Genomic DNA, 26739 nt, shown 5'->3' with positions numbered 1-26739 from the left:
TTGCCTCCGACTCTGAGAGCCCCAGTGAGGATGAGGATGACCCCACGTTCCTTTTGTCATCCGCATCCTCCTCATCATCATCGGATGACGATGAGCCACCAAGGCAGCGGAGACGCCGCCAGGCGGAGCCAGGGGCCACACATGCTAGGGATCCTGTGGCCCACCCTAGTACGAGCCGCCCTGGGGTTCGTACTGGTTTCCCGGCCCACCAAATAAGTTCACCGGAGCCCCCTGCCGATGAACTTAGCTGGTGTCCCCCAGTGGACTTTGAGCCTGAGATTCCGGATTTCGCTGGCAATCCTGGAATCCAGATTCCCACAGTGGGGTTTACTGAAATAGACTTTTTTAGTTTTTTTTTCAGTAACCCACTGGTGAATTTGATGGTGGAGCAGACGAATCTGTACGCCCAACAGTTCGTCGCTCAAAACCCAGGCTCAGTTTTGGCTAGACCCGGTGGCTGGACGCCGGTCAGTGCAGCCGAGATGAGGACATTTTGGGGCCTCGTGCTGCATATGGGTCTAGTCCAAAAACCCAGTGTCAGGCAATACTGGAGTGGGGACGTCCTATACCAGACCCCACTGTACAGTATGGTCATGACACGTCACCGGTTTGAGGCCATCCGGAAATGTCTGCATTATTCCGATAATGCAGCATGTCCCCCCCGAGGTGATCCTGCCTATGACCGGCTGTACAAGATACGGCCGGTCATCGATCACTTTGGGGCCACATTTCAGCAGGCCTAAGTACCTGGAAGGGAGGTCGCGGTTGATGAGTCTCTCGTTGCGTTCAAGGGGAGACTCAGTTTCCGCCAATACATTCCCACAAAGCGGGCGAGGTATGGCGTGAAGCTATACAAAATTTGTGAGAGTACCTCAGGGTACACTTACAAATTTCGTGTGTACGAGGGGCGAGATTCCCGGATTCAACCACCAGAATGTCCCCCCACTCTGGGTGTTACCGGGAAACTCGTGTGGGACCTTATGTACCCACTGCTGGATAAGGGTTACCACTTGTACGTGGACAACTTTTATACCAGCATTCCCTTGTTCAGGTCCCTTGCCGCCAGATCCACGTTCGCTTGTGGGACCGTGCGGAAAAATCAACGCGGCCTCCCTGCCTACCCCCTCCAGGTACCTATCCCCAGGGGTGAGACCCGTGCACTTACCAGTGGAAACCTGTTGCTGGTCAGGTATAAGGACAAGAGGGATGTCCTTATGCTGTCCACAATCCACGGTAACAGCACCACCCCAGTCCCTGTGCGAGGTACCGCGGCAACGGTCCTCAAGCCCGATTGTATCGTCGACTACAATCGGTATATGGGAGGAGTTGATCTCTCTGATCAAGTCCTCACGCCATATAACGCCATGCGCAAAACCCGGGCATGGTACAAAAAAGTTGCGGTCTACATGGTGCAGGTTGCCATGTACAACTCTTTTGTACTAGCCCGAAGCGCTGGCAGCACAGGGACATTCCTCCAATTCTATGAGGCAGTCCTCAAAGACCTGATCTTTTCGGACCGGGAAAGAGCAGGCCGGAGTACCTCGGGAACTGGAGGCGCCCGGATCGTCCCTGGCCAACACTTTCCAGGTGTGGTCCCCCATACTGGAAAGAAGGGACGAACCCAAAAAAAGTGCAGAGTGTGTCACAAGAGGGGGATACGGAAGGACACCACAACTCAATGTGACACGTGCCCCGATCATCCGGGCCTCTGCATTATCGATTGCTTCAGGGAGTATCACACTTCCATGGAGTACTAAATTTTTATAATCCCCAACAGTTCACTAGAGAACATAAAACACTATGGCTCTCAGACTTTGGAGACACGAAAACAATTTTTCTTTCCCCAAAAAATATTAGTTTTAGTGCAGGCATCCTCAAACTGCGGCCCTCCAGATGTTGTAAAACTATAACTCCCAGCATGCCCAGACAACCTACAGCCATCATCAGGGCATGGTGGGAATTGTAGTTTTACAACATCTGGAGGGCCGCAGTTTTAGGATGCCTGCTTAGTGTCTCCAAAGTCTGAGAGCCATACATATTGGGCATCGTCGCGTGCGTAAAAGTCGTCGCTATAAAAATAACTTTTTACCAAACGCCTCGGATGAACGGTGTTAAAAATATAAAATAAAAACGGTGCCAAAACACCTATTTTTGGGCAAAATTTAAATTTAAATCCATTTTGCCGGTAATAAAGCAAGGGTTAACAGCCAAACAAAACTAAACATTTATTGCCCCAATTCTGTAGTTTGCAGAAACACCCCATATGTGGTCGTAAATGGCTATATAGCCGCACGGCAGGGCATAGAACGAAGGGAACTCCATACGGTTTCTGGAAGGCAGATTTTGATGGACAGTTTTTTTTTTTTACACCATGTCCCATTAGAAGCCCCCCCTGATGTAGCCTAGACTAGAAACTCCAAAAAAGTGACCCCATCTAAGAAACTACACCCCTCAAGGTATTCAAAAATTACTTTACAAACTATGTTAACCCTTTAGGTGTTCCACAAAACTAAATAGCGAATGTAGAAACAATTTTAGAATTAAATTTTTTTGTTACATTGCCTCAAAAAAGAGTAATATAGAGCAACCAAAAATCTAATTTACCCCAAAAATTGTCCCAAAACAACAACCACCTTATCCCGTAGTTTTCTAGATGGGGTCACTTTTATGGAGTTTCTACTCTAGGGGTGCATCAGGGGGCTTGAAAGGGTACATGGTGTAAATAAACCAGTCCAGCAAAATCTGCCTTCCAAAAACCGTATGGCGTTCCCCTTCTTCTATGTCCTGCCGTTTAGCCAAACAGTAGTTTACGACCACATATGGGGTGTTTTTGCAAACTACAGAATCAGGGCAACCCATTTTGAGTGTTGTTTGGCAGTTAACCCTTGTTTTACTCCTGGAAAAAATTGATTATATTGGAAAATTTTCCAAAAAATAGAAATTTCAAAATTGTTTCTCCATCTGCCATTAACTCTTGTGGAACACCTAAAGGGTTAACAAAGTTTGTAAACCCAGTTTTGAATACCTTGAGGGGTGTACTTTCTTAGATGGAGTCACTTTTTTGAAATTTCTATTCTAGGGGTGCAACAGGGGGCTTCAAATGGGACATGGTATAAACAAAACCAGTCCTGCAAAATCTGCCTTCCAAAACCCATATGGTGTTCCCCTCCTTCTATGTGCTACCGTTCGGCCAAACAGTAGTTTACGACCACATATGGGGTGTTTTTGCAAACTACAGAATCAGGGCAACCCATTTTGAGTGTTGTTTGGCAGTTAACCCTTGTTTTACTCCTGGAAAAAATTGATTATATTGGAAAATTTTCCAAAAAATAGAAATTTCAAAATTGTTTCTCCATCTGCCATTAACTCTTGTGGAACACCTAAAGGGTTAACAAAGTTTGTAAACCCAGTTTTGAATACCTTGAGGGGTGTACTTTCTTAGATGGAGTCACTTTTTTGAAATTTCTATTCTAGGGGTGCAACAGGGGGCTTCAAATGGGACATGGTATAAACAAAACCAGTCCTGCAAAATCTGCCTTCCAAAACCCATATGGTGTTCCCCTCCTTCTATGTGCTACCGTTCGGCCAAACAGTAGTTTACGACCACATATGGGGTGTTTTTGCAAACTACAGAATCAGGGCAACCCATTTTGAGTGTTGTTTGGCAGTTAACCCTTGTTTTACTCCTGGAAAAAATTGATTATATTGGAAAATTTTCCAAAAAATAGAAATTTCAAAATTGTTTCTCCATCTGCCATTAACTCTTGTGGAACACCTAAAGGGTTAACAAAGTTTGTAAACCCAGTTTTGAATACCTTGAGGGGTGTACTTTCTTAGATGGAGTCACTTTTTTGAAATTTCTATTCTAGGGGTGCAACAGGGGGCTTCAAATGGGACATGGTATAAACAAAACCAGTCCTGCAAAATCTGCCTTCCAAAACCCATATGGTGTTCCCCTCCTTCTATGTGCTACCGTTCGGCCAAACAGTAGTTTACGACCACATATGGGGTGTTTTTGCAAACTACAGAATCAGGGCAACCCATTTTGAGTGTTGTTTGGCAGTTAACCCTTGTTTTACTCCTGGAAAAAATTGATTATATTGGAAAATTTTCCAAAAAATAGAAATTTCAAAATTGTTTCTCCATCTGCCATTAACTCTTGTGGAACACCTAAAGGGTTAACAAAGTTTGTAAACCCAGTTTTGAATACCTTGAGGGGTGTACTTTCTTAGATGGAGTCACTTTTTTGAAATTTCTATTCTAGGGGTGCAACAGGGGGCTTCAAATGGGACATGGTATAAACAAAACCAGTCCTGCAAAATCTGCCTTCCAAAACCCATATGGTGTTCCCCTCCTTCTATGTGCTACCGTTCGGCCAAACAGTAGTTTACGACCACATATGGGGTGTTTTTGCAAACTACAGAATCAGGGCAACCCATTTTGAGTGTTGTTTGGCAGTTAACCCTTGTTTTACTCCTGGAAAAAATTGATTATATTGGAAAATTTTCCAAAAAATAGAAATTTCAAAATTGTTTCTCCATCTGCCATTAACTCTTGTGGAACACCTAAAGGGTTAACAAAGTTTGTAAACCCAGTTTTGAATACCTTGAGGGGTGTACTTTCTTAGATGGAGTCACTTTTTTGAAATTTCTATTCTAGGGGTGCAACAGGGGGCTTCAAATGGGACATGGTATAAACAAAACCAGTCCTGCAAAATCTGCCTTCCAAAACCCATATGGTGTTCCCCTCCTTCTATGTGCTACCGTTCGGCCAAACAGTAGTTTACGACCACATATGGGGTGTTTTTGCAAACTACAGAATCAGGGCAACCCATTTTGAGTGTTGTTTGGCAGTTAACCCTTGTTTTACTCCTGGAAAAAATTGATTATATTGGAAAATTTTCCAAAAAATAGAAATTTCAAAATTGTTTCTCCATCTGCCATTAACTCTTGTGGAACACCTAAAGGGTTAACAAAGTTTGTAAACCCAGTTTTGAATACCTTGAGGGGTGTACTTTCTTAGATGGAGTCACTTTTTTGAAATTTCTATTCTAGGGGTGCAACAGGGGGCTTCAAATGGGACATGGTATAAACAAAACCAGTCCAGCAAAATCTGCCTTCCAAAACCCATATGGTGTTCCCCTCCTTCTATGTGCTCCCGTTCGGCCAAATAGTAGTTTACGACCACATATGGGGTGTTTCTGTAAACTACAGAATCAGGGCAACCCATTTTGAGTGTTGTTTGGCAGTTAACCCTTGTTTTACTCCTGGAAAAAATTGATTATATTGGAAAATTTTCCAAAAAATAGAAATTTCAAAATTGTTTCTCCATCTGCCATTAACTCTTGTGGAACACCTAAAGGGTTAACAAAGTTTGTAAACCCAGTTTTAAATACCTTGAGGGGTGTACTTTCTTAGATGGAGTCACTTTTTTGAAATGTCTATTCTAGGGGTGCAACAGGGGGCTTCAAATGGGACATGGTATAAACAAAACCAGTCCTGCAAAATCTGCCTTCCAAAACCCATATGGTGTTCCCCTCCTTCTATGTGCTACCGTTCGGCCAAACAGTAGTTTACGACCACATATGGGGTGTTTCTGCAAACTACAGAATCAGGGCAACCCATTTTGAGTGTTGTTTGGCAGTTAACCCTTGTTTTACTCCTGGAAAAAATTGATTATATTGGAAAATTTTCCAAAAAATAGAAATTTCAAAATTGTTTCTCCATCTGCCATCAACTCTTGTGGAAGACCTAAAGGGTTAATAAAGTTTGAAAAAACAGTTTTGAATACCTTGAGGGGTGTAGTTTCTAGAATGGGGTCATTTTTGTGAGGTTTCTATTATCTAAGCCTCACAATATGACTGCAAACCTGAACTGGTCCATAAAAAGTGGGATTTTGAAGATTTCTCAAAAATTTCAAAATTTGCTTCTAAACTTCTAAGCCTTGTAACATCCCCAAAAAATAAAATATCATTCCCAAAATGCTACAAACATGAAGTAGACATATGGGGAATGTAAAGTCATCACAATTTTTGGGGGTATTACTATGTATTACAGAAGTAGAGAAACTGAAACTTTGAAATTTGCTAATTTTTCAAAATTTTTGGTAAAAAATGTATTTTTTTATGCAAAAAAATTAACTTTTTTGACCCAATTTTAGCAGTGTCATGAAGTACAATATGTGACGAAAAAACAATCTCAGAACGGCCTGGGTAAGTCGAAGCGTTTTAAAGTTATGAGCACTTAAAGTGACACTGGTCAGATTTGCAAAAAATGGCCTGGTCCTTAAGGTGAAAATGAGCCTGGTCCTTAAGGGGTTAAAGGGATGCAATCAGTGCAACTACATGACAGCTGAGAGAGGCTAATGAGATGAGAAAACGAAAGCAAAACAAAAGGAACCTCAAGCAGGAGGTTCTGAAGAACATCTGTCAGAGCTTCTCAGATGTTTGGTGGTGACACCCACTCTTGCTACAATATTCTTATACTGTTCATTTTACAGAATACTCTAATAATACACTAGCACACTAAAAGGGAGTATAGAGGCACCATTTATGCACCTTTGTTCCAACAGATGGAGATATTAAAGGGTTGATATTTATTAAGCATTGTGCTCATTGTGTCTATACTATTAAAGGGGTTCTGCAGTTTGTTTAAACTGATGATCTATCCTCTGGATAGATCATCAGCATCTGATCGGCGGGGGTCCTGGGTGTTTGAGAAGGCAACGGCGCCCAGGCCAGTTGATACTAGTTGTGACGTCACTGGGCCTGCAGTAAACAGTGAGAAGGCTGCGGCGCTGCCTTCTCAAACAACTGATCAGTGGGGGTCCCGGGATCAGATGCTGATGATCTATGCAGAACCCCTTTAATATTATAGACACAATGAGCACAATGCTTAATAAATATCAACCCTTTAATATCTCCATCTGCTGGAACCAAGGACCCTCGCCGATCAGATGCTGATGATCTATCCAGAGGATAGATCATTAGTTTCAACAAACTGCAGAACCCCTTTAGGTATGATCATGAAGAACAATTAAATAATTTCCCTTATGATTCAAATTCACAAAATTTTCCATACTAAAGCTTTAAAATTTACCCAAAGTGTTCCTTCTTTACTTTAATCAAGACCTAGCTGTCCATATAAAAATGTATTTGACAACAAGATATGACCTTGAACGTGGCATCTGTCAAACTTTTTATTTATTTAAGGCACTGAAGCTTTAAAATAGAATTTTCCAGTAATCACATTTCAGGAGAAGCTTGGCTGCTTTGATTAATCTTTACAGCCTTGAGATCGAGAAGGCATACAGCCCTGTTTAATAAATGTTCAGTAATAAATCTAGTCATTAATGTCAAACTGCACCATGGAACTCTGCATTGTCTCACAGGTTTTATGCATAGCTCAGCAGGAAATCAAGCATTATCAACTGTTTTACTATTATATGCATAATATACAAAACAAAAACTACCACTTTATTTGCTTATCGATTTGTCACTCATATGCACAATTTATAAAATACCTCCCTTATTAATTTTCTAGGTTGTAGGATTTCAAAAGCTACAACCATTTCATACTCATATTTCTCTGGCACATTTCTGGATGCAAGGAGAACAATGACATAGCTCCTGTCTCCCATTATCACGACTCATGCATTTAATTGCTTACTTTGTTTCCTGGCTCCTCTAATATTTCCAGTTCTCCAGAAAATCCCATCGGCAAACAGGATTAGCTGTACAGATGCTGTGCTGTTTAACAAGGCATGGAAATGTTTTCATTTAGAGGGTTTTCCAGTAGGATTCAATGTAACAGTTAATGCAGGATTAACTGACTTTATTTTGTACCTGGACAAGCACACACCACAACTTTAATGATTTGCAGATTATCATTTTTATTATACGGATATATTATTATTTATAGACTTATAATTGTTTATAATGATACTGACCATTTTTGTAATATACTTTAATTACCGAAATCATACATTTCAATTAGAAAATAGTTCAAAAGTGGACAATTCTGAGCCTTAGCAACGCTTCTGTTTACATAACAGTGGAGACTTGCTAACTGTAAACAGAAGTGTTGCTAAGGCTCAAAATGGGCCACTTTAGAGCTATTTTTCTAATATAAATGTATGACTTCAGTAACTAAAGTATATAACAAAAATGGTCAGTCTCACTGCACCAACACATTATACAAATAAAAATAGAACAGCAGTTAAACTGTCTGTGACAACAACACACGATGCTGAGATAACAGCAGATGTGCTCTAATATCATATCACTGTCTGTGCACTTTAATAATCATGTTGGAGAGATGCCAGCCACACCCCTACCAATTAGCCCTACCAATTTTTTAAAAGTCACACATTTTATTGCAAAAATGCTGACTTTTCTCACACATGAGATAATTCGCAACCTGTGATGAAATCTCTACCATTATTTCTGTCCTTGTGGGAGGGTAACACAGTTTTTCATGGTCGTTTTTTGTGCATTTTGTGCGTCCATTTTCTGGCCGTCTGTATGTTTTTAACAGCCATTTTGCATCCACTTTTACCAGCCGTGAAAAAAAGGAAAACAAAAACTGATGATTTTCATTGGGTTTTTAAGTTAAAACCCCAACCTCTGCAGTGCCCTCAGTATATATATATAAATATATATATCTTATGGTTCCCCCCATGGTGACCCGGTATAAATAATGTACCCATTTGTACCCCCTGTAGTTATAATGGTCCCCAGTTGTGCCCTCAGTATAGATACTGAATATGACAGGGAAACGCACTGGGACCTGTTAGATCTACATCCCCTTGTGCATCTTTTTAAATAATTACTGACAGAGACATAATAAGGGAGATTTATCAAAAGTGGTGAAAAGGATAACTGGCTTAGTTGCCCATAGCAACCAACCAGATACCACCTTTCATTTATCAAAGCTTCTTTGGAAAATGAAAGGTGGAATCTGATTGGTTGCTATCGGCAACTAAGCCAGTGTTCCATTACCCCAGTTTTGAGAAATCTCCCTCAATGTTTATTTACGTCAACACTATGGGTTATCTGTAATAGCCAATATATTTCATAACAGACCAACTGTCCTAATTCTGTCAGAACTACCAACCACTGACATCTATTTGTGCTCTGGTGATGGTCTCTGTCTCTGTATCAGCGCAATACTAGGGTACATCAGAAGGTTGCTGTTACAGAATTGCCTTTATCGGAGTGGATATTCAATTTTTAGGCAGGGTATACTATAAAAGGGATAGATATTAGATACTACTAAGAGAATTCTTCCCTTAGGTCAGCTACACTTGCCTATCCATCTAGCTACCATTTATCACATAACAGTTTGAGGTTTTGATTTTTTTATTTTTATATTCAGTATTAAAGGTTATGTGTTAATGTTGGTGGTTCTGTGATTGCAATCGTAAGGACAGACCATCCATATCAAAAACCTCTTTAAATGAAACAATAAAGGTTTGTACCAAATGACTTCAAACAAAGATCTTGAAATCTATAAAGGATTGATACAGAAAATATGAAAAAAACTATCGCTTCTCATTATACAACACAATAAACATATTATAATATACAACAAATAACCTTTATTTGTTGAACTGTAACATCTTTATATAATACACTGAATTGTGATAGTAAATATGCCGTATTTTTCGCTTTATAAGACGCACTTTTTCCCTCCAAAAGTGGGGGGGGGGGGGAAAGTGGACATGCGTCTTATAAAGCGAATAGAGCAGTATTACTTGGCCAGCACATCGCAGGCCGTGCGTGCTGTGCTGCATAGGCATAGCGGCCTGCGATGTGCCAGTGACATGTAAACAGAGGCGCAATCAGGATAGTAGCGGGGCTCGGCGCAGTCACTGAACTTCATTAAGCCGGTAACCGGTCACGGTAACCGTTTAGAGCAGCCATTACATATAAAGTGTATGCAGCAGTGGGAATCTGTGGAGGACAGTGTTATTGGAGGATCTGTGGAGGACACTTATTTGTGGACACTGTTATGCGGGGATCTGACACCATTACATTGGGCCCCATTTATAGCAGCCCAGCCATCACATATAAAGTGTATGCAGCAGCCCCTAGCAGTGCTGCTTTGCTAAACTAGCTGTAATCGTTTCTCTGCAGTACTCACTATGCAGGCAGTGGGCAGACCGGCAGCGCACGTCATTCACTCAGTCAAGCTCTGGCCCCGCCCACTTCATTAATGAACTGGGCAGGGCCAGTGTGTGACCAAATGAGTGACATGTGCTGCCAGCCTGCCCACTGCATGCATAGTGAGTACTGCAGATAAGCGATTACTGCTAGTTTAGCAAAGCAGCACTGCTAGGGGCTGCTGCATACACTTTATATGTGATGGCCGGGCTGCTATAAATGGGGCCCAATGTAATGGTGTCAGATCCCCGCATAACAGTGTCCACAAATAAGTGTCCTCCACAGATCCTCCAATAACACTGTCCTCCACAGATTCCCATAACAGTGCCTCCGTCATACCACAGACGCCATCATGCCACTGCTGCAGTCTGCCAACCATCATGTCCTGTAAGGCTGCTTTTGACTCCATCTTGCCACCGCCATATGCGCCAAAGAATAGACAGAGTTTAGATTGGCCTGAACCTCGGCGTTGAGGTGGGAGTTGTCGGCTTGCCTGGCATGGCATGTGAAAAAACCTCTCCATCATGTCGAGGAGACTGAAATGGCTGCTGCGGCTTCTACTGTCTGTGGCAACAGGAGGGGGGTGATTCTGTGGGGGTGGAGAGGGGCCTCCCTTTAAGACACACAGGCGGCGTAATTTGTCCTCCCTTTGTGCAGGAAGAAAACATTCCCCCATTTTTCCTTGATAGCGAGGATGTAAAAGCATGGGATCTAGTAATCATCAGACTGCTTGATGTCAACGATACGCCTGTTACTGCATAAGCAAATGAGCATGCAAGTCGCCATTCTAGCCAGCGTGCCCGAGGAGCCAGTTCTTTCCACCTCCGCCCCCATTGAGATGGTTAGGTGTCCAGGCCAGTGCCATCATCATCATTGTTTTCTTGCTTTCCCACCTTCGTCTCCTACTTTTGCAGAGGCAGCTACTCATCCTCCTGCTCCATGGCAGATTTCATTTGTGTGTTCCAACAGCTATAGGGCAGACAGAAAGATGCGTTAGCTGTTCTTCTCCGCCATTGTCTCCTGTTGCATGAGCGTCAGCCTCTGTTCTGAGATGCCTCAGTTGTCCCTGCTGACAAACGTTGTGGCCTCTTTAAAGGGCTTCAGCAACCAACATGTGTCTCGGATGAGCTGCCACTGTCTGACCTTGAAGCAACACATGCTCCCTGCTGCTGAGGCTCTCTGATGTATGACAAAATCATTCAACGATTTCTGCTGCTTATACAGACGTTCAATGTGCAATGTTGAATTCCGATGAGTTGGCACGTTGCGGATTAATCTGTGTAGCAGCACGTCGTTCTGTCACTGCAAGTACAGGAGAGTGTTCCTTGTCAAGTAAGAATGGCTGAAATGCTTGGACAGTGCCTTGCGCAAGACAGTGGGGGTAATTTATTATAGTGAAATACGCCTATTAGGCGTATTGCAGGCGAAGATTTGTTGCGGGGCTATCTGTGACTTCTCCCCGCTCAACTCAGGTCTAAAATTGTGGGCGTGATGTGGGTGGGGAAGGAGACGGGCCAGCAGGCCCGTATCATTTACCATTTTATACGCCTGTTTTAGAAAATGGTCTAAATGTAAGACAGCTCTTCATAACTTCAGCAGATACTCTGCCAGCTATGGGGCTTTTACCGCCATCTAAAACTCCGGTCTTAATAAATGTGCCCCAGTGTACTTATTTACAAAGCGTTGCATGACTAGGTTGATGACATGCGCCATGCAGAGAGCATGTGTTATTTCCACCAGGTTCAGGGAGGCCATTGTCGCTGACCACCTTGAACAGTTGGAGTTGGCAGGGTGACAGCCAGTGGGATGTTTGCTGCTTGATGTACTTTGGTATATGCTCGCCAGTGTGGCTACTCTCACCCAGGCTGATCAGCTCCAACACAGCGTGGCAACACTTGACTTGACACATGTGATGGAAAGGAGGGGTAGTGTGACAGACCCTGTGCCCTGCTGCTGTTGGAGGTGGGGGAAGTGTCCATGGAGGAGGAGTCCAACACAATAGTGGGGGGTCAAAAGGACTTGGCTTCGTTGCTGGGGTGCTTTTAAGCTTTTGCCGCAAATAACATTGTGCCAGTGGGCCATGGAATGTACCTGCCCATAAGAAATGCTACAGGTGTCTACCGTAGTGTCAACCTTGCCACACAGCAAGAATCACAGGGAGTGCCCAGGTTCTCATGTGAGAGTACAAGGCAGAGATCGCTTTTTGGGAGAAATAATGCTGGCCAGGTATCTTCCAGGGAGGCTAAGCGCACCCTATTAGCTCCCTAAAGGCAGCAGACTTGACTGAATGGTATGACAGCAACTCCACTGCCAGAAACTTGGCCAGGTAGGAATTAGGCTTGCGCACCATCGGATTGCTGGGCATGTACTGTAGTGTTACTTCCTGACCATGCATTCTGTTATTGATGGCCGACGATGGAGCAAAAGAGGGGGAGAAGTCTGAGTGCTAGAAGCAGAAAGGGATGATGACAATGAGAAAAACACTGTACTTCTCATAGATGCGACTTGGCTACTGCAAGGGGGATCGGGAGGAGGAAGAAACTCCTGTTGCGGTAGATGACTGCCAACTTTGCTTGCCCACGTGATGAGGTGATACTGCTCGTGTTTGCCTGCCCAGGTCTTGTTTTGCTCTTGTACAGCTTACACAATGCAATGCTTCTGTTTTCCAGAACCATGGAGAAAAACTACAACTTGCGCAGAGATAGAGTCAGCAGAACTCGGCTTAGCTCTGGCACATTTTGGGTCTAACCCACCCACAGTGTCAGCTGCATCATCAGATCCAGATCCTGAAGAAGATGTGGTCCTGACGTTTCTTTATTGCAGCTCCTCCTCGAATGTTGCCTCATCAGCACCCCGATCCGGCTCTCAGGTCCTGTCCAGCACACAATCGCCATCGGAGTCCTCACACTCCCTGACGCTTCTATTAGCCAGACGCTTCTATTGGATTGATGTTTTTTGCCCCCCCCCTGCTCTACGTTTTTCCCGACACTGTCGCTGCCTCCAACGTCAATACCACAGCTACAGGTGCCACTACTACCAGCACCAAGACAGCTATGCCTGAGGTCTGCAGCCTCCTCCTCAGGGCAGAACAAATGATGGATGCTCTCACATAATAACAGGGAGAATCTCTTGACTATGTGTTGGGTTTTCTTGCCACTTCCTAAGAAAAAGAATGGCTCCCCACTAGGAAGGTGCAGTGAAGACTGAGACAACTCCACTAAAAGCCTTCTCTGGGGCTGCAAGGAAGAGCATGAAGAAAGCTGTGACTCCTGGCATCATGGCATGGTGTCAGACTCCTCCAAGTCACTTCTATGTCACCCTGCTGCGACTGAGATGAGGTACATTATCCAATCCACAATCTCATTCTTTTTCTCCTCAACGATAATCTTGTACCTTTCCGAAGCCAGCAGGGACAACTGCAGCCAATTACTAGTATGAATTCTGACCAGATAGCTGATGCTGCTACTATTCACATCCTAGTCTTTCGCTTGGAACCCTTCCATATCCCTGACATTTTTGGGCCTCTCAGATAATATTGTGCACTACTCTGTTTAAAAACGTCATCATGCCTAGCCCTGTCAAAGTGTTCTATTTTGTCTGGTATTTTTAATGGAATGTTTAACGGAGGCTCCTAGTATTCTATACAGCCTGATGGGTTTAATTAATCAACTGGTTTATCATTAATTAGTCCGCAGTGATAACTATGATTGACAGTAAAAACTGGCATTTATGCTTCAGAAGGCAGAAAGTTCATTAAAGTGGCTCTGTTTTAGCTTTTAGCTCTAGAATGATTTTAAGTGAGTTATAAAAGCTACACATTATTCACCCCAACTTCTATACTTTCTCTATATTGCCCCAGAAAAAAAAGAAAAAAGGGGTAGTTATTAATCATTCAAAATTAATCATTCATATTTCATTCTATGCAGGATCAACCAATCTCACTCTTAACCCCTTAAGGACTCAGCCTTATTTCACCTTAAGGACTTGGCCATTTTTTGCAATACTGACCAGTGTCACTTTAAGTGGTGATAACTTTAAAACGCTTTGACTTATCCAGGCCATTCTGAGATTGTTTTTTCGTCACATATTGTACTTCATGACACTGGTAAAATGAAGTAAAAAAAAAAAACTAATTTACCAAAAATTTTAAAAAATTTGCAAATTTCAAAGTTTCAGTTTCTCTACTTCTGTAATACATAGTAATACCCCCCAAAATTGTGATGACTTTACATTCCCCATATGTCTACTTCATGTTTGAATTATTTTGGGAATGATATTTTATTTTTTGGGGATGTTACAAGGTTTAGAACTTTAGAAGCAAATATTGAAATTTTTCAGAAATTTACAAAAATCAAATTTTTAGGGACCACTACAGCTCTGAAGTCACTTTGCAAGGCTTACATAATAGAAACCACCCAAAAATGACCCCATTCTATAAACTACACCCCTCAAGGTATTCAAAACAGATTTTACAAACTTCGTTAACCCTTTAGGTGTTGCACAAGAGTTATTGGCAAATGGGGATGAAATTTGAGAATTTCATTTTTTTGCCTAATTTTCCATTTTAACCCATTTTTTCCACTAACAAAGCAAGGGTTAACAGCCAAACAAGACTGTATCTTTAATGCCCTGACTCTGCTGTTTACAGAAACACCCCATATGTGGCCGTAAACTACTGTGCGGCCACACAGCGGGGCGTAGAGTGAAAGGTGCGCCGTTTGGTTTTTGGAAGGCAGATTTTGCTGTACTGGTTTATTTACACCAGGCATGTCCAAACTGCGGCCCTCCAGCTGTTGCAAAACTACAACTCCCAGCATGCCCTAATAGCTGTAAGCTATCCAGGCATGCTGGGAGTTGTAGTTTTGCAACAGCTGGAGGGCCGCAGTTTGGACATGCCTGATTTACACCATGTCCCATTTGAAGCCCCCTGATGCACCCCTAGAGTAGAAACTCCCTAAAAGTGACCCCATCTAAGAAACTACACCCCTCAAGGTATTCAAAACTGATTTTACAAACTTTGCTAACCCTTTAGGTGTTGCACAAGATTTAATGGAAAATAGAGATACAATTTCAAAATTTCACTTTTTGGGCAGATTTTCCATTTTAATATTTTTTTTCAAGTAACAAAGCAAGGGTTAACAGCCAAACAAAACTCAATATTTATGGCCCTGATTCAGTAGTTTACAGAAACACCTCATATGTGGTTGTAAACCGCTGTACGGGCACACGGCAGGGCGCAGAAGGAAAGGAATGCCATACGGTTTTTGGAAGGCAGATTTTTTTTGACACCATGTCCCATTTGAAGCCCCCCTGATGCACCCCTAGAGTAGAAACTCCCAAAAAGTGACCCCATTTTAGAAACTACGGGATAGGGTGGCAGTTTTGTTGGTACTAGTTTAGGGTACATATGATTTTTGGTTTCTCTATATTACACTTTTTGCGTGGCAAGGTAACAAGAAATAGCTTTTTTGGCACAGTTTTTTTGTTATTTACAACATTCATCTGAAAGGTTAGATCATGTGGTGATTTTATAGAGCAGGTTGTCACGGACGCGGTGATACCTAATATGTATACAATTTTTTTTATTTATGTAAGTTTTACACAATGATTTCATTTTTAAAACAAAAACGTTTTAGTGTCTCCATAGCCTAAGAGCCATAGTTTTTTCAGTTTTTGGGCGATTATCTTAAGTAGTGTCTCATTTTTTGCAGGATGAGATGGCTGTTTTATTGGCACTATTTTGGGTGCATATGACTTTTTGATCGCTTGCTATTGCACTTTTTGTGACGTAAGATGACAAAAAATGGCTTTTTCTAAACAGTTTTTTTTTTTAAGGTGGTCACCTCAGGGGTTAACTCATGTGATATTTTTATAGAGCCGGTCGATACGGACACAGCGATACCTAATATGTATACTTTTTTTATTTATGTAAGTTTAACACAATGATTTCATTTTTTAAACAAAAAAAATAATCATGTTTTAGTGTCTCCATAGTCTAAGAGCCATAGTTTTTTCAGTTTTTGGGCGATTATCTTGGGTAGGGTCTCATTTTTTTGGGGATGAGATGACAGTTTGATTGGCACTATTTTGGCGTACATGCGATATTTTTGATCACTTTTATTACCTTTTTTGGGAAGTAAGGTGGGCAAAATTTCAATTTTCTCATAGTTTTTATTTTTTTATTTTTATGGCGTTCACCGTGCGGGGAAAGTAACATGACCGTTTTATAGATCAGGTCGTTACAGACGCGGCGATACCAAACATGTGTAGGGAATTTTATTTTTTTCATTTTTAATCAGAGATAAATGTGTTTTTTGATTTTTACTTTTTTTCACTTTTTTTACTTTTTTTTTACCCAGACCCACTTGGTTCTTGAAGATCCAGTGGGTCTGATGTCTGTATAATACAGTGCAGTACAATATATATTGTACTGTACTGTATTTTACTTACACTTTGTCTGAACAGATCTATGCCTTTAGCACAGATCTGTTCAGCACCATGGACAGCAGGACGCCTGAGAAGGCGTCCTGTTGCCAGGGAACCTTCCCCGTCTGCGAATTTGTGTCCAGAACTTCGCAGACGGGGAAGGGTAAGGACTAGGGCTCCCTCCCTCTGTCACCCCTTTCTGTCGGGGGGCTGCAAAGGCACAGCAGCCCCCCGATAGGAGAGGGAGCCGCATCTTTCTGTTAACTATTTCCATACAGCGGTCCGAACGGACCGCTGTATGGAAAGGGTTAAACGGCTGACATCCATTCACAGATGTCAGCCGTTTATACCAGGGTGTCAGCAATGTGCTGACACCCTGGTATACCACTTTACACCAACGATTATTCGGCGGGAGGCGGGCAGGGGATCGCGACCCGCCTCCCGCACCGCCCACAACACCCCCCCTGCACCTCCCACCGGGCTAAAATCATTCAGAGGTGCAGGGGGGTGATAATTATAGAATTTCGCCACACTAAAGTTTCTGATCACAGCGGTCAAGGACCGCGGCGATCAGAAACTGCAGAAATTGCAACAAACCGCAGGTCTGAATTGACCTGCGGTTTTCTGCGATCGCCGATACGGGGGGGTCATATGACCCCCCCCCCCCCCCAGCGTTGTGACAGGATGCCGGCTGCATGATTTCAGCCGGCATCCTGTGCGGATTTACCCCTGGGGTGCCACAATCTCTCTTTAAACTCATGACGTACCGGTACGTCATGGGTCCTTAAGGACTCGGGATCCATGCCATACCGGTACGTCATGGGTCCCTAAGGGGTTAAAGGAGTGGCTCATAACAAAACATTATTTTAATTGCGTTTTATTATAAACCTTTTTATTTGCTTCTTTTATTTAGTTTCCATTAAAATATCTAGCTATAAAAAACTGAAACATTCCAGTTTTCACACTAATTACAAGGGCAGGCACAAGAGGCTGAAATGTCCTGCTTAGCATCTCAGCTTATCTGTGTAGACATGAACAGATTGAGCAGAGGGTGGGCAGTTAGAGGGGGTTCTCTGGGAATTAAGAAAATGAAAATACTTAAAGGGGTATTCCCATCTCACCACTTTCATTTCCTGCTGTCTACTTTTGCTCCCCCTTGTTCCCAGCTCTGAAGCTATGTGGGCGGTACTCCTCCCCTTTCATCACATGACATGTGCACACTCCTGATGGTCCTACAGAAACTTGTAATAGCAGTGCTTTAGGAGATGCTGCTCCTTGATAATGTTATGAAAAGAAAAACTTTGTGTGTGTGTGTGTGTGTGTAGTTAGTAGGAGGTTGGAGAAGTGGCACTGCACATCACCAGTGTTATCTGCAGGCCAGGCAGCATCTGTTTCAGTGCTTATGGATGTGACAGCTCAGGAAACCTGAGCAGTAGGAATGCTTCAGACTTTTATCTCGGAGCTGCTCTCAGGTTTCCACTACTGTGTGCTGAGCCATCTTGTCTCTTCTCCCCAGCCCCGTTCATACCAGATACAAGGGAGGATCCTGCAGTGCACTCTTCCGTCCTACAGACCATGATTGTGCATTACAGCATTGCTTTGCCTTTCTGCTTATATGCTGTGTCTCATCTGCTGCTCACCTCAATAAGCGCTGACGCTCCAGTGAGAGAGTTGCAGTGGAGTACGGCATGAAAGCTGCGACAGCGGGTCCCTGCTCTGTGCATGATGCTGGAGGCAGCAGAGGCTGCCCTATTTACCTGCACAGCAGAGGATCAATACAGAGCGGCTTCACAGTTTAGGGACTGGCTGTTCACTTCTACAGCAGAGTGGCTGGCCTGGGAGCTAGTGCGCATGAGAAAGCCATGCGTGGCCCCATCCGCCTGGCCAGCCACATAAAGACAAACAGAGGCATTTGCCCAAGCGCGGCCACCAATGTAGCAGTAGCGCAATGGTGGCCGTAACTAATGGAAACAGAAGATAAACATAGAAAGGGAAGGAGGAGGAATACCTAGCAAACAATTCAGAAAAATAAAATAAAAGGTAATTGCAAAAGTTTATAATTTACTATTAGGAACAAGTTTAACTATGATAATCAAGATTGGAATACCCCTTTAAATGTTACTTTATTATTAATATATTGCCTTTCATTAGTTATAATGGCTCGTTTTGTCTAGGGAGCAATCATTAAGAGAAATAAAATGGCCGCTGTCCTATTAGTAATCACAAAACCTGTCCTAATCACACAGGAGGACAAGTTACTTCACAACACTGAGGTAAAAAGCTGCCTCATCCTCCTCTCTGCTCTACTTGTCAGGGATTATTATCCTGAATACACATGATGATCTTCAGCTGAACCTCTGTAGGAATGGGAGGAGAGATGAAATGCAGAGAGGATGGACAGCACAGACTATGGTAATGTGGGGCTGTGGTAATGGAGACTGCATACAAGTGCTGCTGCAGATCAGTCACATCTCCACCTCCTCTCTGCACTTCAAGTCTCCTCATGAGCTCTATTCCTACAGAGATTCAGCTGAAGATCATATTAAACTTTATTCAGGATCATAATCCCTGACAAGCAGAGCAGAGAACATTTAAATAATGAAACTAAAATTAAATACAAGACACATTCTCCTTCGGGGTATTGCTATACGTGGGATATTTTCAGTGGAAAATCCATGACTAACCCTCTGCAAAATTCACAAGAGTTACATATGGATTTTGCCATGGATTTCACACAGATTGCAACCCCTGCATTGCAAAGGGTGAAATCAGCCACGGCAATCTGCAGCATAAACTGACAAGCAGTTGTTTCAAAATCTGCACTGTGTGTCAAGTTACATGTAGGACATTTTCCATAGCATGGAAGAGATTTCTTTAGAATCTCATCCACTATGTCACTACTGTAAAATGTTGCAGATTCCCCACAATAAAGGCATTTTCCACACTTGAAATGCTTAGACATTTGTACCGTTTTTAAACCAATGTGTATATGTCTTTAATAAAATATTGGATTTTACCCACAAAATTTTGGACATCGCGCATCTTCACATCCGCAGGAAAATAAATTGCGGAAAATCTGGTCCACTACTTTTTTTGACATCTCAGAAGCGTTAATCCGTGAGGGTCCAGATGCTGAGACCCCAACTAATTGCTGAAATGAAGTGGTGGAAGCAATTACATGAGCAGTGTGCTCTTTTGGCTCTATTATTATAAAAAAATCAATGTATAATTAGTTATCCAATTTTTGATCTACAGTACTTCTGATTCATGCAGATTCACTGTTATATAAAATAACTACACAGAGAATAAACTATTGCATATTAATAAGATATTGATTTCACTAAACATATGTATTGTATTTAATTAACGAAAGTTCAGCTATTATGTTAATTTACCTACAGATATAGTGCCAGCTTTATTGAAATAACGGAAATACTGCTGTGGTTATCACTTTAGCTTTCCAAAAAGTAATGACCAACTATCATTTTGCCAACATGCTCAATCAAAAACAAAGTCACAGTTGTACAGTCGTGGCCAAAAGTTTTGAGAATGACACAAATATTAGTTTTCACAAAGTTTGCTGCTAAACTGCTTTTAGATCTTTGTTTCAGTTGTTTCTGTGATGTCGTGAAATATAATTACACGCACTTCATACGTTTCAAAGGCTTTTATCGACAATTACATGACATTTATGCAAAGAGTCAGTATTTGCAGTGTTGGCCCTTCTTTTTCAGGACCTCTGCAATTCGATTGGGCATGCTCTCAATCAACTTCTGGGCCAATTCCTGACTGATAGCAACCCATTTTTTCATAATCACTTCTTGGAGTTTGTCACAATTAGTGGGTTTTTGTTTGTCCACCCGCCTCTTGAGGATTGACCACAAGTTCTCAATGGGATTAAGATCTGGGGAGTTTCCAGGCCATGGACCCAAAATGTCAACGTTTTGGTCCCCGAGCCACTTAGTTATCACTTTTGCCTTACGGCACAGTGCTGGAAAATGCATTGTTCTTCACCAAACTGTTGTTGGATTGTTGGAAGAAGTTGCTGTTGGAGGGTGTTTTGGTACCATTCTTTATTCATGGCTGTGTTTTTGGGCAAAATTGTGAGTGAGCCCACTACCTTGGATGAGAAGCAACACCACACATGAATGGTCTCAGGATGCTTTACTGTTGGCTTGACACAGGACTGATGGTAGCGCTCACCTTTTCTTCTCCGGACAAGCCTTTTTCCTGATGCCCCAAACAATCGGAAAGAGGCTTCATCGGAGAATATGACTTTGCCCCAGTCCTCAGCAGGCCATTCACCATATTTTCTGCAGAAGATTAATCTGTCCCTGATGTTTTTTTTTGGAGAGAAGTGGCTTCTTTGCTGCCCTTCTTGACACCAGGCCATCTTCCAAAAGTCTTCGCTTCATTGTGCGTGCAGATGCGCTCACACCTGTCTGCTGCCATTCCTGAGCAAGCTCTGCACTGGTGGCACTCCGATCCCGCAGCTGAATCCTCTTTAGGAGACGATCTTGGCGCTTGCTGGACTTTCTTGGACGCCCTGAAGCCTTCTTAACAAGAATTGAACCTCTTTCGTTGAAGTTCTTGATGATCCCATAAATTGTTGATTGAGGTGCAATCTTAGTAGCCACAATATCCTTCCCTGTGAAGCCATTTTTATGCAACGCAATGATGGCTGCATGCGTTTCTTTGCAGGTCACCATGGTTAACAATGGAAGAACAATGATTTCAAGCATCACCCTCCTTTTAACAGGTCAAGTCTGCCATTTTAACCCAATCAGCCTGACATAATGATCTCTAGCCTTGTGCTCGTCAACATTCTCGCCTGAGTTAACAAGACGATTACTGAAATGATCTCAGCAGGTCCTTTAATGACAGCAATGAAATGCAGTGGAAAGTTTTTTTGGGATTAAGTTAATTTTCATGGCAAAGAAGGACTATGCAATTCATCTGATCACTCTTCATAACATTCTGGAGTATACGCAAATTGCTATTATAAAAACCTAAGCAGCAACTTTTCCAATTTCCAATATTTATGTAATTCTCAAAACTTTTGGCCACGACTGTACATCAGTTGCCAGGGAGCCAAGCTCATCTTTCTAAAAAACTGAAGACATGTCCTTATCAAAGAACGTTGAAATTTGCTGTTGGAGTTGTAGTCACAGCTACCATACAGGGGTCTCTCCCACAGTCCCCCCAAATCTCTCGAAGCTACACAGCATTGTGTATTGCAACGCCAATGACACCGCAATGTGACATGCAATGACTATGACACAATAGCCACAAAAAATACTGTCCCATGATCTTGTCAAAGAGAGCTGTATAAACTGTATAAATGGTAGCTCCTTCAAAAGAATTTATGATTTTTTTTTGTTGTTCTGTTGAAAACTAAAGTAGCAAGAACTCACAATTAAGAAACGTCTGTCCACTGAATGATATTTGATTGCATAAATGCTTATCACAACTGCCTTTGTGCGCTGGCAGTCCTGACAAAGAGATGCATCTAATGGGAAAAGATCATTATGTCACACAAAATGAATGCATACAAATCCCACATCATATTATTTTAATAGTACAGAATCTGGTGCTGGAACCATAGTTTAGTCTCTATTTATAGGCAGAAACATTCTCAGACTTGGGCAACTGAACACATACATTTATATATATATATATTTGGTGTACAGCTTTTTACTTATCCTGTGGAAATGCATAGTATGCATATGTATACCCATATGCTTGGATACATCTGCCATTGATTTCCTTATTTTTAAAAAAGTGTAATAGCTTATGCTTTTCAGTATTATAAAAAGGTAACCGGCTATGAACCTAAAATGTTGAACTGAAAATATGGGGGGCAATCGTGCTAGCGATCATTTGCTCCCATCCTAAAGAGAACTGCCGCGTGCAGATAAGAACTACTAATTGGCATGCTGTTATCGTTGATCAGTTCTTGTTACTGAGTAGAACATCTACCTGTGTAAAAAATCCCTTTGTAATGACAAGACGTCTCCCAATAAAGGGGGTCATATACGAACAGATATACGCCACTTTCTGGTATCTAGTGCAGATTCTGTTGCACGCCATGCGGCAGAATCTGCGACTTCTTCCCTGCTCATGCAAGGTCTAAAAAAGTGGGTGCGGCGTGGCCGGGTAAGGGCCGGCAGGCTTGTCTCATTCATCATTTTCTACGCCTGGTTTAAGCATAGAAATAGTCTAAATGTAAGACAGCAACGAAGCTGTCTTACATTTAGAATCAGCGGGGAATACGCCGCAGTTATGTATAGGCTGGCACCTCTACAAAACTTTGACGATCCACCGCCAGTGCAGAGCATTATTAAAACACCGGTCTTACTAAATGTGCCCCAAAGTCTTTTCATGCAGATATGAAAATATTGTGCATCTTTTTGGATGGATGGCTGGCTGGGCAACTTCAAATACTGCAACTTAAAACCATGACAATTAAAATATGGCATTGCAGCATTACAATAGCATTGAAAAGTGGCATTCATGCTGAATAAAGTCAATGGAGACAATCTGAGAAAACGGGTGACAATTCTCCATCAGAAATGAACACGCTATGGATTAAACAATTTGCACTACGGGTCAATTTATGCACAGAAAATGTATGCAGCATGCATACGGTATCTAGACAGAAAATCCACAGCAAATCTGCTGTGTGGATAAGCCCTGACTAAAACATACTGAAAACTGGGCAAGTAAGGTTTTAAGCCTGATTTAATGCTAAAAATGTGTATGGGTGATACAAGTAAACCCACACGGCGTGCCTATATCATTTCAGATTTGTAGTGTGTCTATGCTGTAGCTTTTAACGATAAAATAACCACTACACTGTGTAGTCTATAGCACAGTAAATAAAATGTATAGAGTTGGAAGTCACAACAATTGTATGCATGTATATAAAGTATATTTGAACAGATTCAAGTGTTGAGGGAGAACAGGAATTCTTTTTATAAAATGACAGCCTAATAATGCATTTTAGTGTCAAAATGTATACTCTCCATATGTATATATCATATGAGCATCAAGGTATATTGAAAGGAGTCAATGCCATCTCCTACCCGATATGGTTTACATACATTTTGTGTGTACCGTATGTCCTATCAATCTGACAAAGGGGCTTGACTCTGAAACACATCATTATTGTATTTTCATTATAGTTAAGGTAGCTTTTTAACATTTATATATCATATAAACGTATAGAAACAGGTAGGACCACATCGCATAGGTCCATCCAGAAATATAGTGCAGGCAGGTAAAGAAGAGAAAAGCATTCCATTAGAAAAAATGCCCTATCCCCTCAAAAAGAACCCCCACCTTCACCCCAGGTCTGTGATCCGCTCTCTTGCGCTCTGCTGTATAGTAAATCCATGTAACTCCATACATAGCCTGGAGCTCAGTTTTGGCGGAGCTCTTTCCAGCTCTGTGTACTGGAGTTTCGCCATTTGTTCTTATTTCGACTCTTCATTTTCTTGCTATTACCCAACCACTGAATTTAGAGTCATTTTTTCCAATGATTCTCCAACCACTGATGGAAGGTGTCCTGCAGCATCTTACCAGCAGTTTGCAGTGTGACCAAAAAAAGGTTATATTGTTTTTTTTGTTTTTTTTTTGCAAACTACCACACCTGTTGTCAAACATGATAAAAATCACAGGATGAACTAGAAAAAGAAAATACATGTAAATCACATTCAGTGACGCTGTACATTATTTGACCAAGAGGCAAACTACTGCTGTGCGTAAAGAATTAGTGTTCCTACAAATGTCATAGACATAACCACAAAAAGGAGCTTGAGGCCTTACCACAAAAAGAGATGATGTGGCTGCTGTCTTCATGGACAAATTTCCTTGTAACTGCTTCTTCCATAATCTGTTTAACCTATAAAAGACCAAAACAAGTGAATTAAGGTGATGGAATAGCCTGCCCTATAATACCACAATTGTTTTTTTCCACATGCATCATTCCATATAAACCAATCTTTAACTTCAGTGAAATAAATAATTGTAGCAAACTTTAACAAGTTAACGATTGTTACATTTTGCATGGATATTTGGCTACTTTCACATCAGTGTTGTGCTGTCTGGTTTTGAGATCTGGCACAGGGTCTCAAAGCCACAGAAGAACGCTTCAGTTTTGTCCCTATTCATTGTGGATAAAACTGAACGGAGTACACCAGAATACATTCAGTTCTGCTTTGTTGCGTTCCCATGCAGGACACAAAATCACTGAAAGCAGCATTTTTGTATGTGGCATGGGAAACTGAACAAGCTGTAACCGGCATCAAAAAACATGTAAGTCAATGGTTTTAGTGCCGGAATCCGTTTCTTCATTTTTAATATAATACAAAACTGTATAACAATAACGTCCATATGAAAGTAGCCGTATAAAAGTAAATGCACAACACATACATGGGTCCTAACTGAGATAGTCAGATGACTAGTGAAATGTATTTAAGAGGAAATACAAATTCAGTTGCTTTGATTTATTACTACTGATATACGATGACCTGGATGAATGAGAAACTTCAGACATGGGTCCTCAACATAGATACAAAGTTATCTAAACACTTTAATTTTTTGAGGCTGTAACCAGGGATTATTATAGAGGAGAAACCAGTAGGGATGAGCGGACCCATGGATGTTCAGTTCACGAGGTTCGGCCGAACTTTGGGTCAAAGTTCGGGCCTGGGACCCGAACTCGAACCCCATTGAAGTCAATAGGGACCCAAACTTTTTGTGCACTAAAATGGCGTTAAAATAGTCATAGTAAGGGCTAGAGGGCTGCAAAAGGAAGCAAAATGGGGGTAAGAGCAGGACAATTGCACTGCAAACAAATGTGGATAGGGAATAACAGAATATATATTTTTTTTAACTAGAAGGCGGAGGTCAAAGTGGAGTAGGAGGTTGAGGAGGCGGTAGACTTGGCGATGTAGGTGGAAGCGGCAGTTGAGGAGGAGGAGGAGGTAGTCAAGACTGTTTTTTCCCCCCTTTATTTATTTATTTATTTTTGCAGATGACACTAAACTGTGCAAAGTAATTTACACTGAAGAGGACAATATACTGCTACAGATGGATCTGGATAGATTAGAGGCTTGGGCAGATAAGTGGCAAATGAGGTTTAACACTAACAAATGTAAGGTTATGCACATGGGAAGGAATAATGCAAATCACCCGTACATACTAAATGGTAAAACACTGAGTAACTCTGACATGGAAAAGAACCTAGGAATTTTTATAAACAGCAAACTAAGCAGTAAAAACCAGTGTCAGGCACCTGCTGCCAAGGCCAATAAGATAATGAGTTGCATCAAAAGGGGCATAGATGCCCATTATGAAAACATAGTCCTACCACTTTACAAATCACTAGTCAGACCACACATGCAGTACTGTGTACAGTTCTGGGCTCCTGTGAACAAGGCAGACATAGCAGAGCCGGAGAAGGTTCAGAGGTGGGCAACTAAAGTAATAACTGAAATGGGGCAACTACAGTACCCTGAAAGATTATCAACATTAGGGTTATTTACTTTAGAAAAAAGACAACTGAGGGGAGATCTAATTACTATGTATAAATATATCAGGGGACAGTACAGAGATCTCTCCCATCATCTATTTATCCCCAGGACTGTGACTGTGACGAGGGGACATCCTCTGCGTCTGGAGGAAAGAAGGTTTGTACACAAACATAGAAGAGGATTCTTTACGGTAAGAGCAGTAACACTATGGAACTGGTGATGGTAAGTTCATTAACCTCTTGCGGACACAGGGCGTACAGGTACTCCCTGATGTCCGAGTTCTTAATAACGTACCTGTACACCCTGCGTATTTCCGATCACCACCACGTGGCGGGTGGTGATCAGAACAGAGTGCATTCAGCAGGCACTCTGTGACAATGCCGAAGGGGGTCCTGTGACCCCACCTGAATCGGCGATCGCAGCAAGCTGCAGGTCAATTCAGACCTGCGGTTTGCTGCGTTTATGGGTCATTCCGGCGGCGATTGTGGAAGCCATTAGGTCCCCGTGCTACTGTAATAAGGACCCGATGGCATGGAAGGCAACGCAATGCCATCCTTAGGCATCGTGGCTGCCTTCCGGTGGATAGCCTGTGAGATACAGCCCCCTGGATCTCAC

General features: G+C 42.1%; 1 protein-coding gene across 1 annotated transcript in view; it reads right to left on the bottom strand.

Moving 5' to 3' along the window:
* SGSM1 (small G protein signaling modulator 1) overlaps positions 1-26739 on the bottom strand; it is a 240980-nt gene that overhangs the window by 128738 nt on the left and 85503 nt on the right. The window contains exon 3 of the mRNA XM_044288814.1: positions 24416-24491. Within this exon, the coding sequence (XP_044144749.1) occupies positions 24416-24491 (76 nt within the window). The remainder of the gene's footprint in view (positions 1-24415; positions 24492-26739) is intronic.

Source organism: Bufo gargarizans, chromosome 1 (assembly GCF_014858855.1).
Source record: "Bufo gargarizans isolate SCDJY-AF-19 chromosome 1, ASM1485885v1, whole genome shotgun sequence".
NCBI classification, from domain to species: Eukaryota; Metazoa; Chordata; class Amphibia; order Anura; family Bufonidae; genus Bufo; species Bufo gargarizans.
Note: the sequence above shows the minus strand (reverse complement) of the source record. Positions and strands in the feature narration are given on the sequence as shown.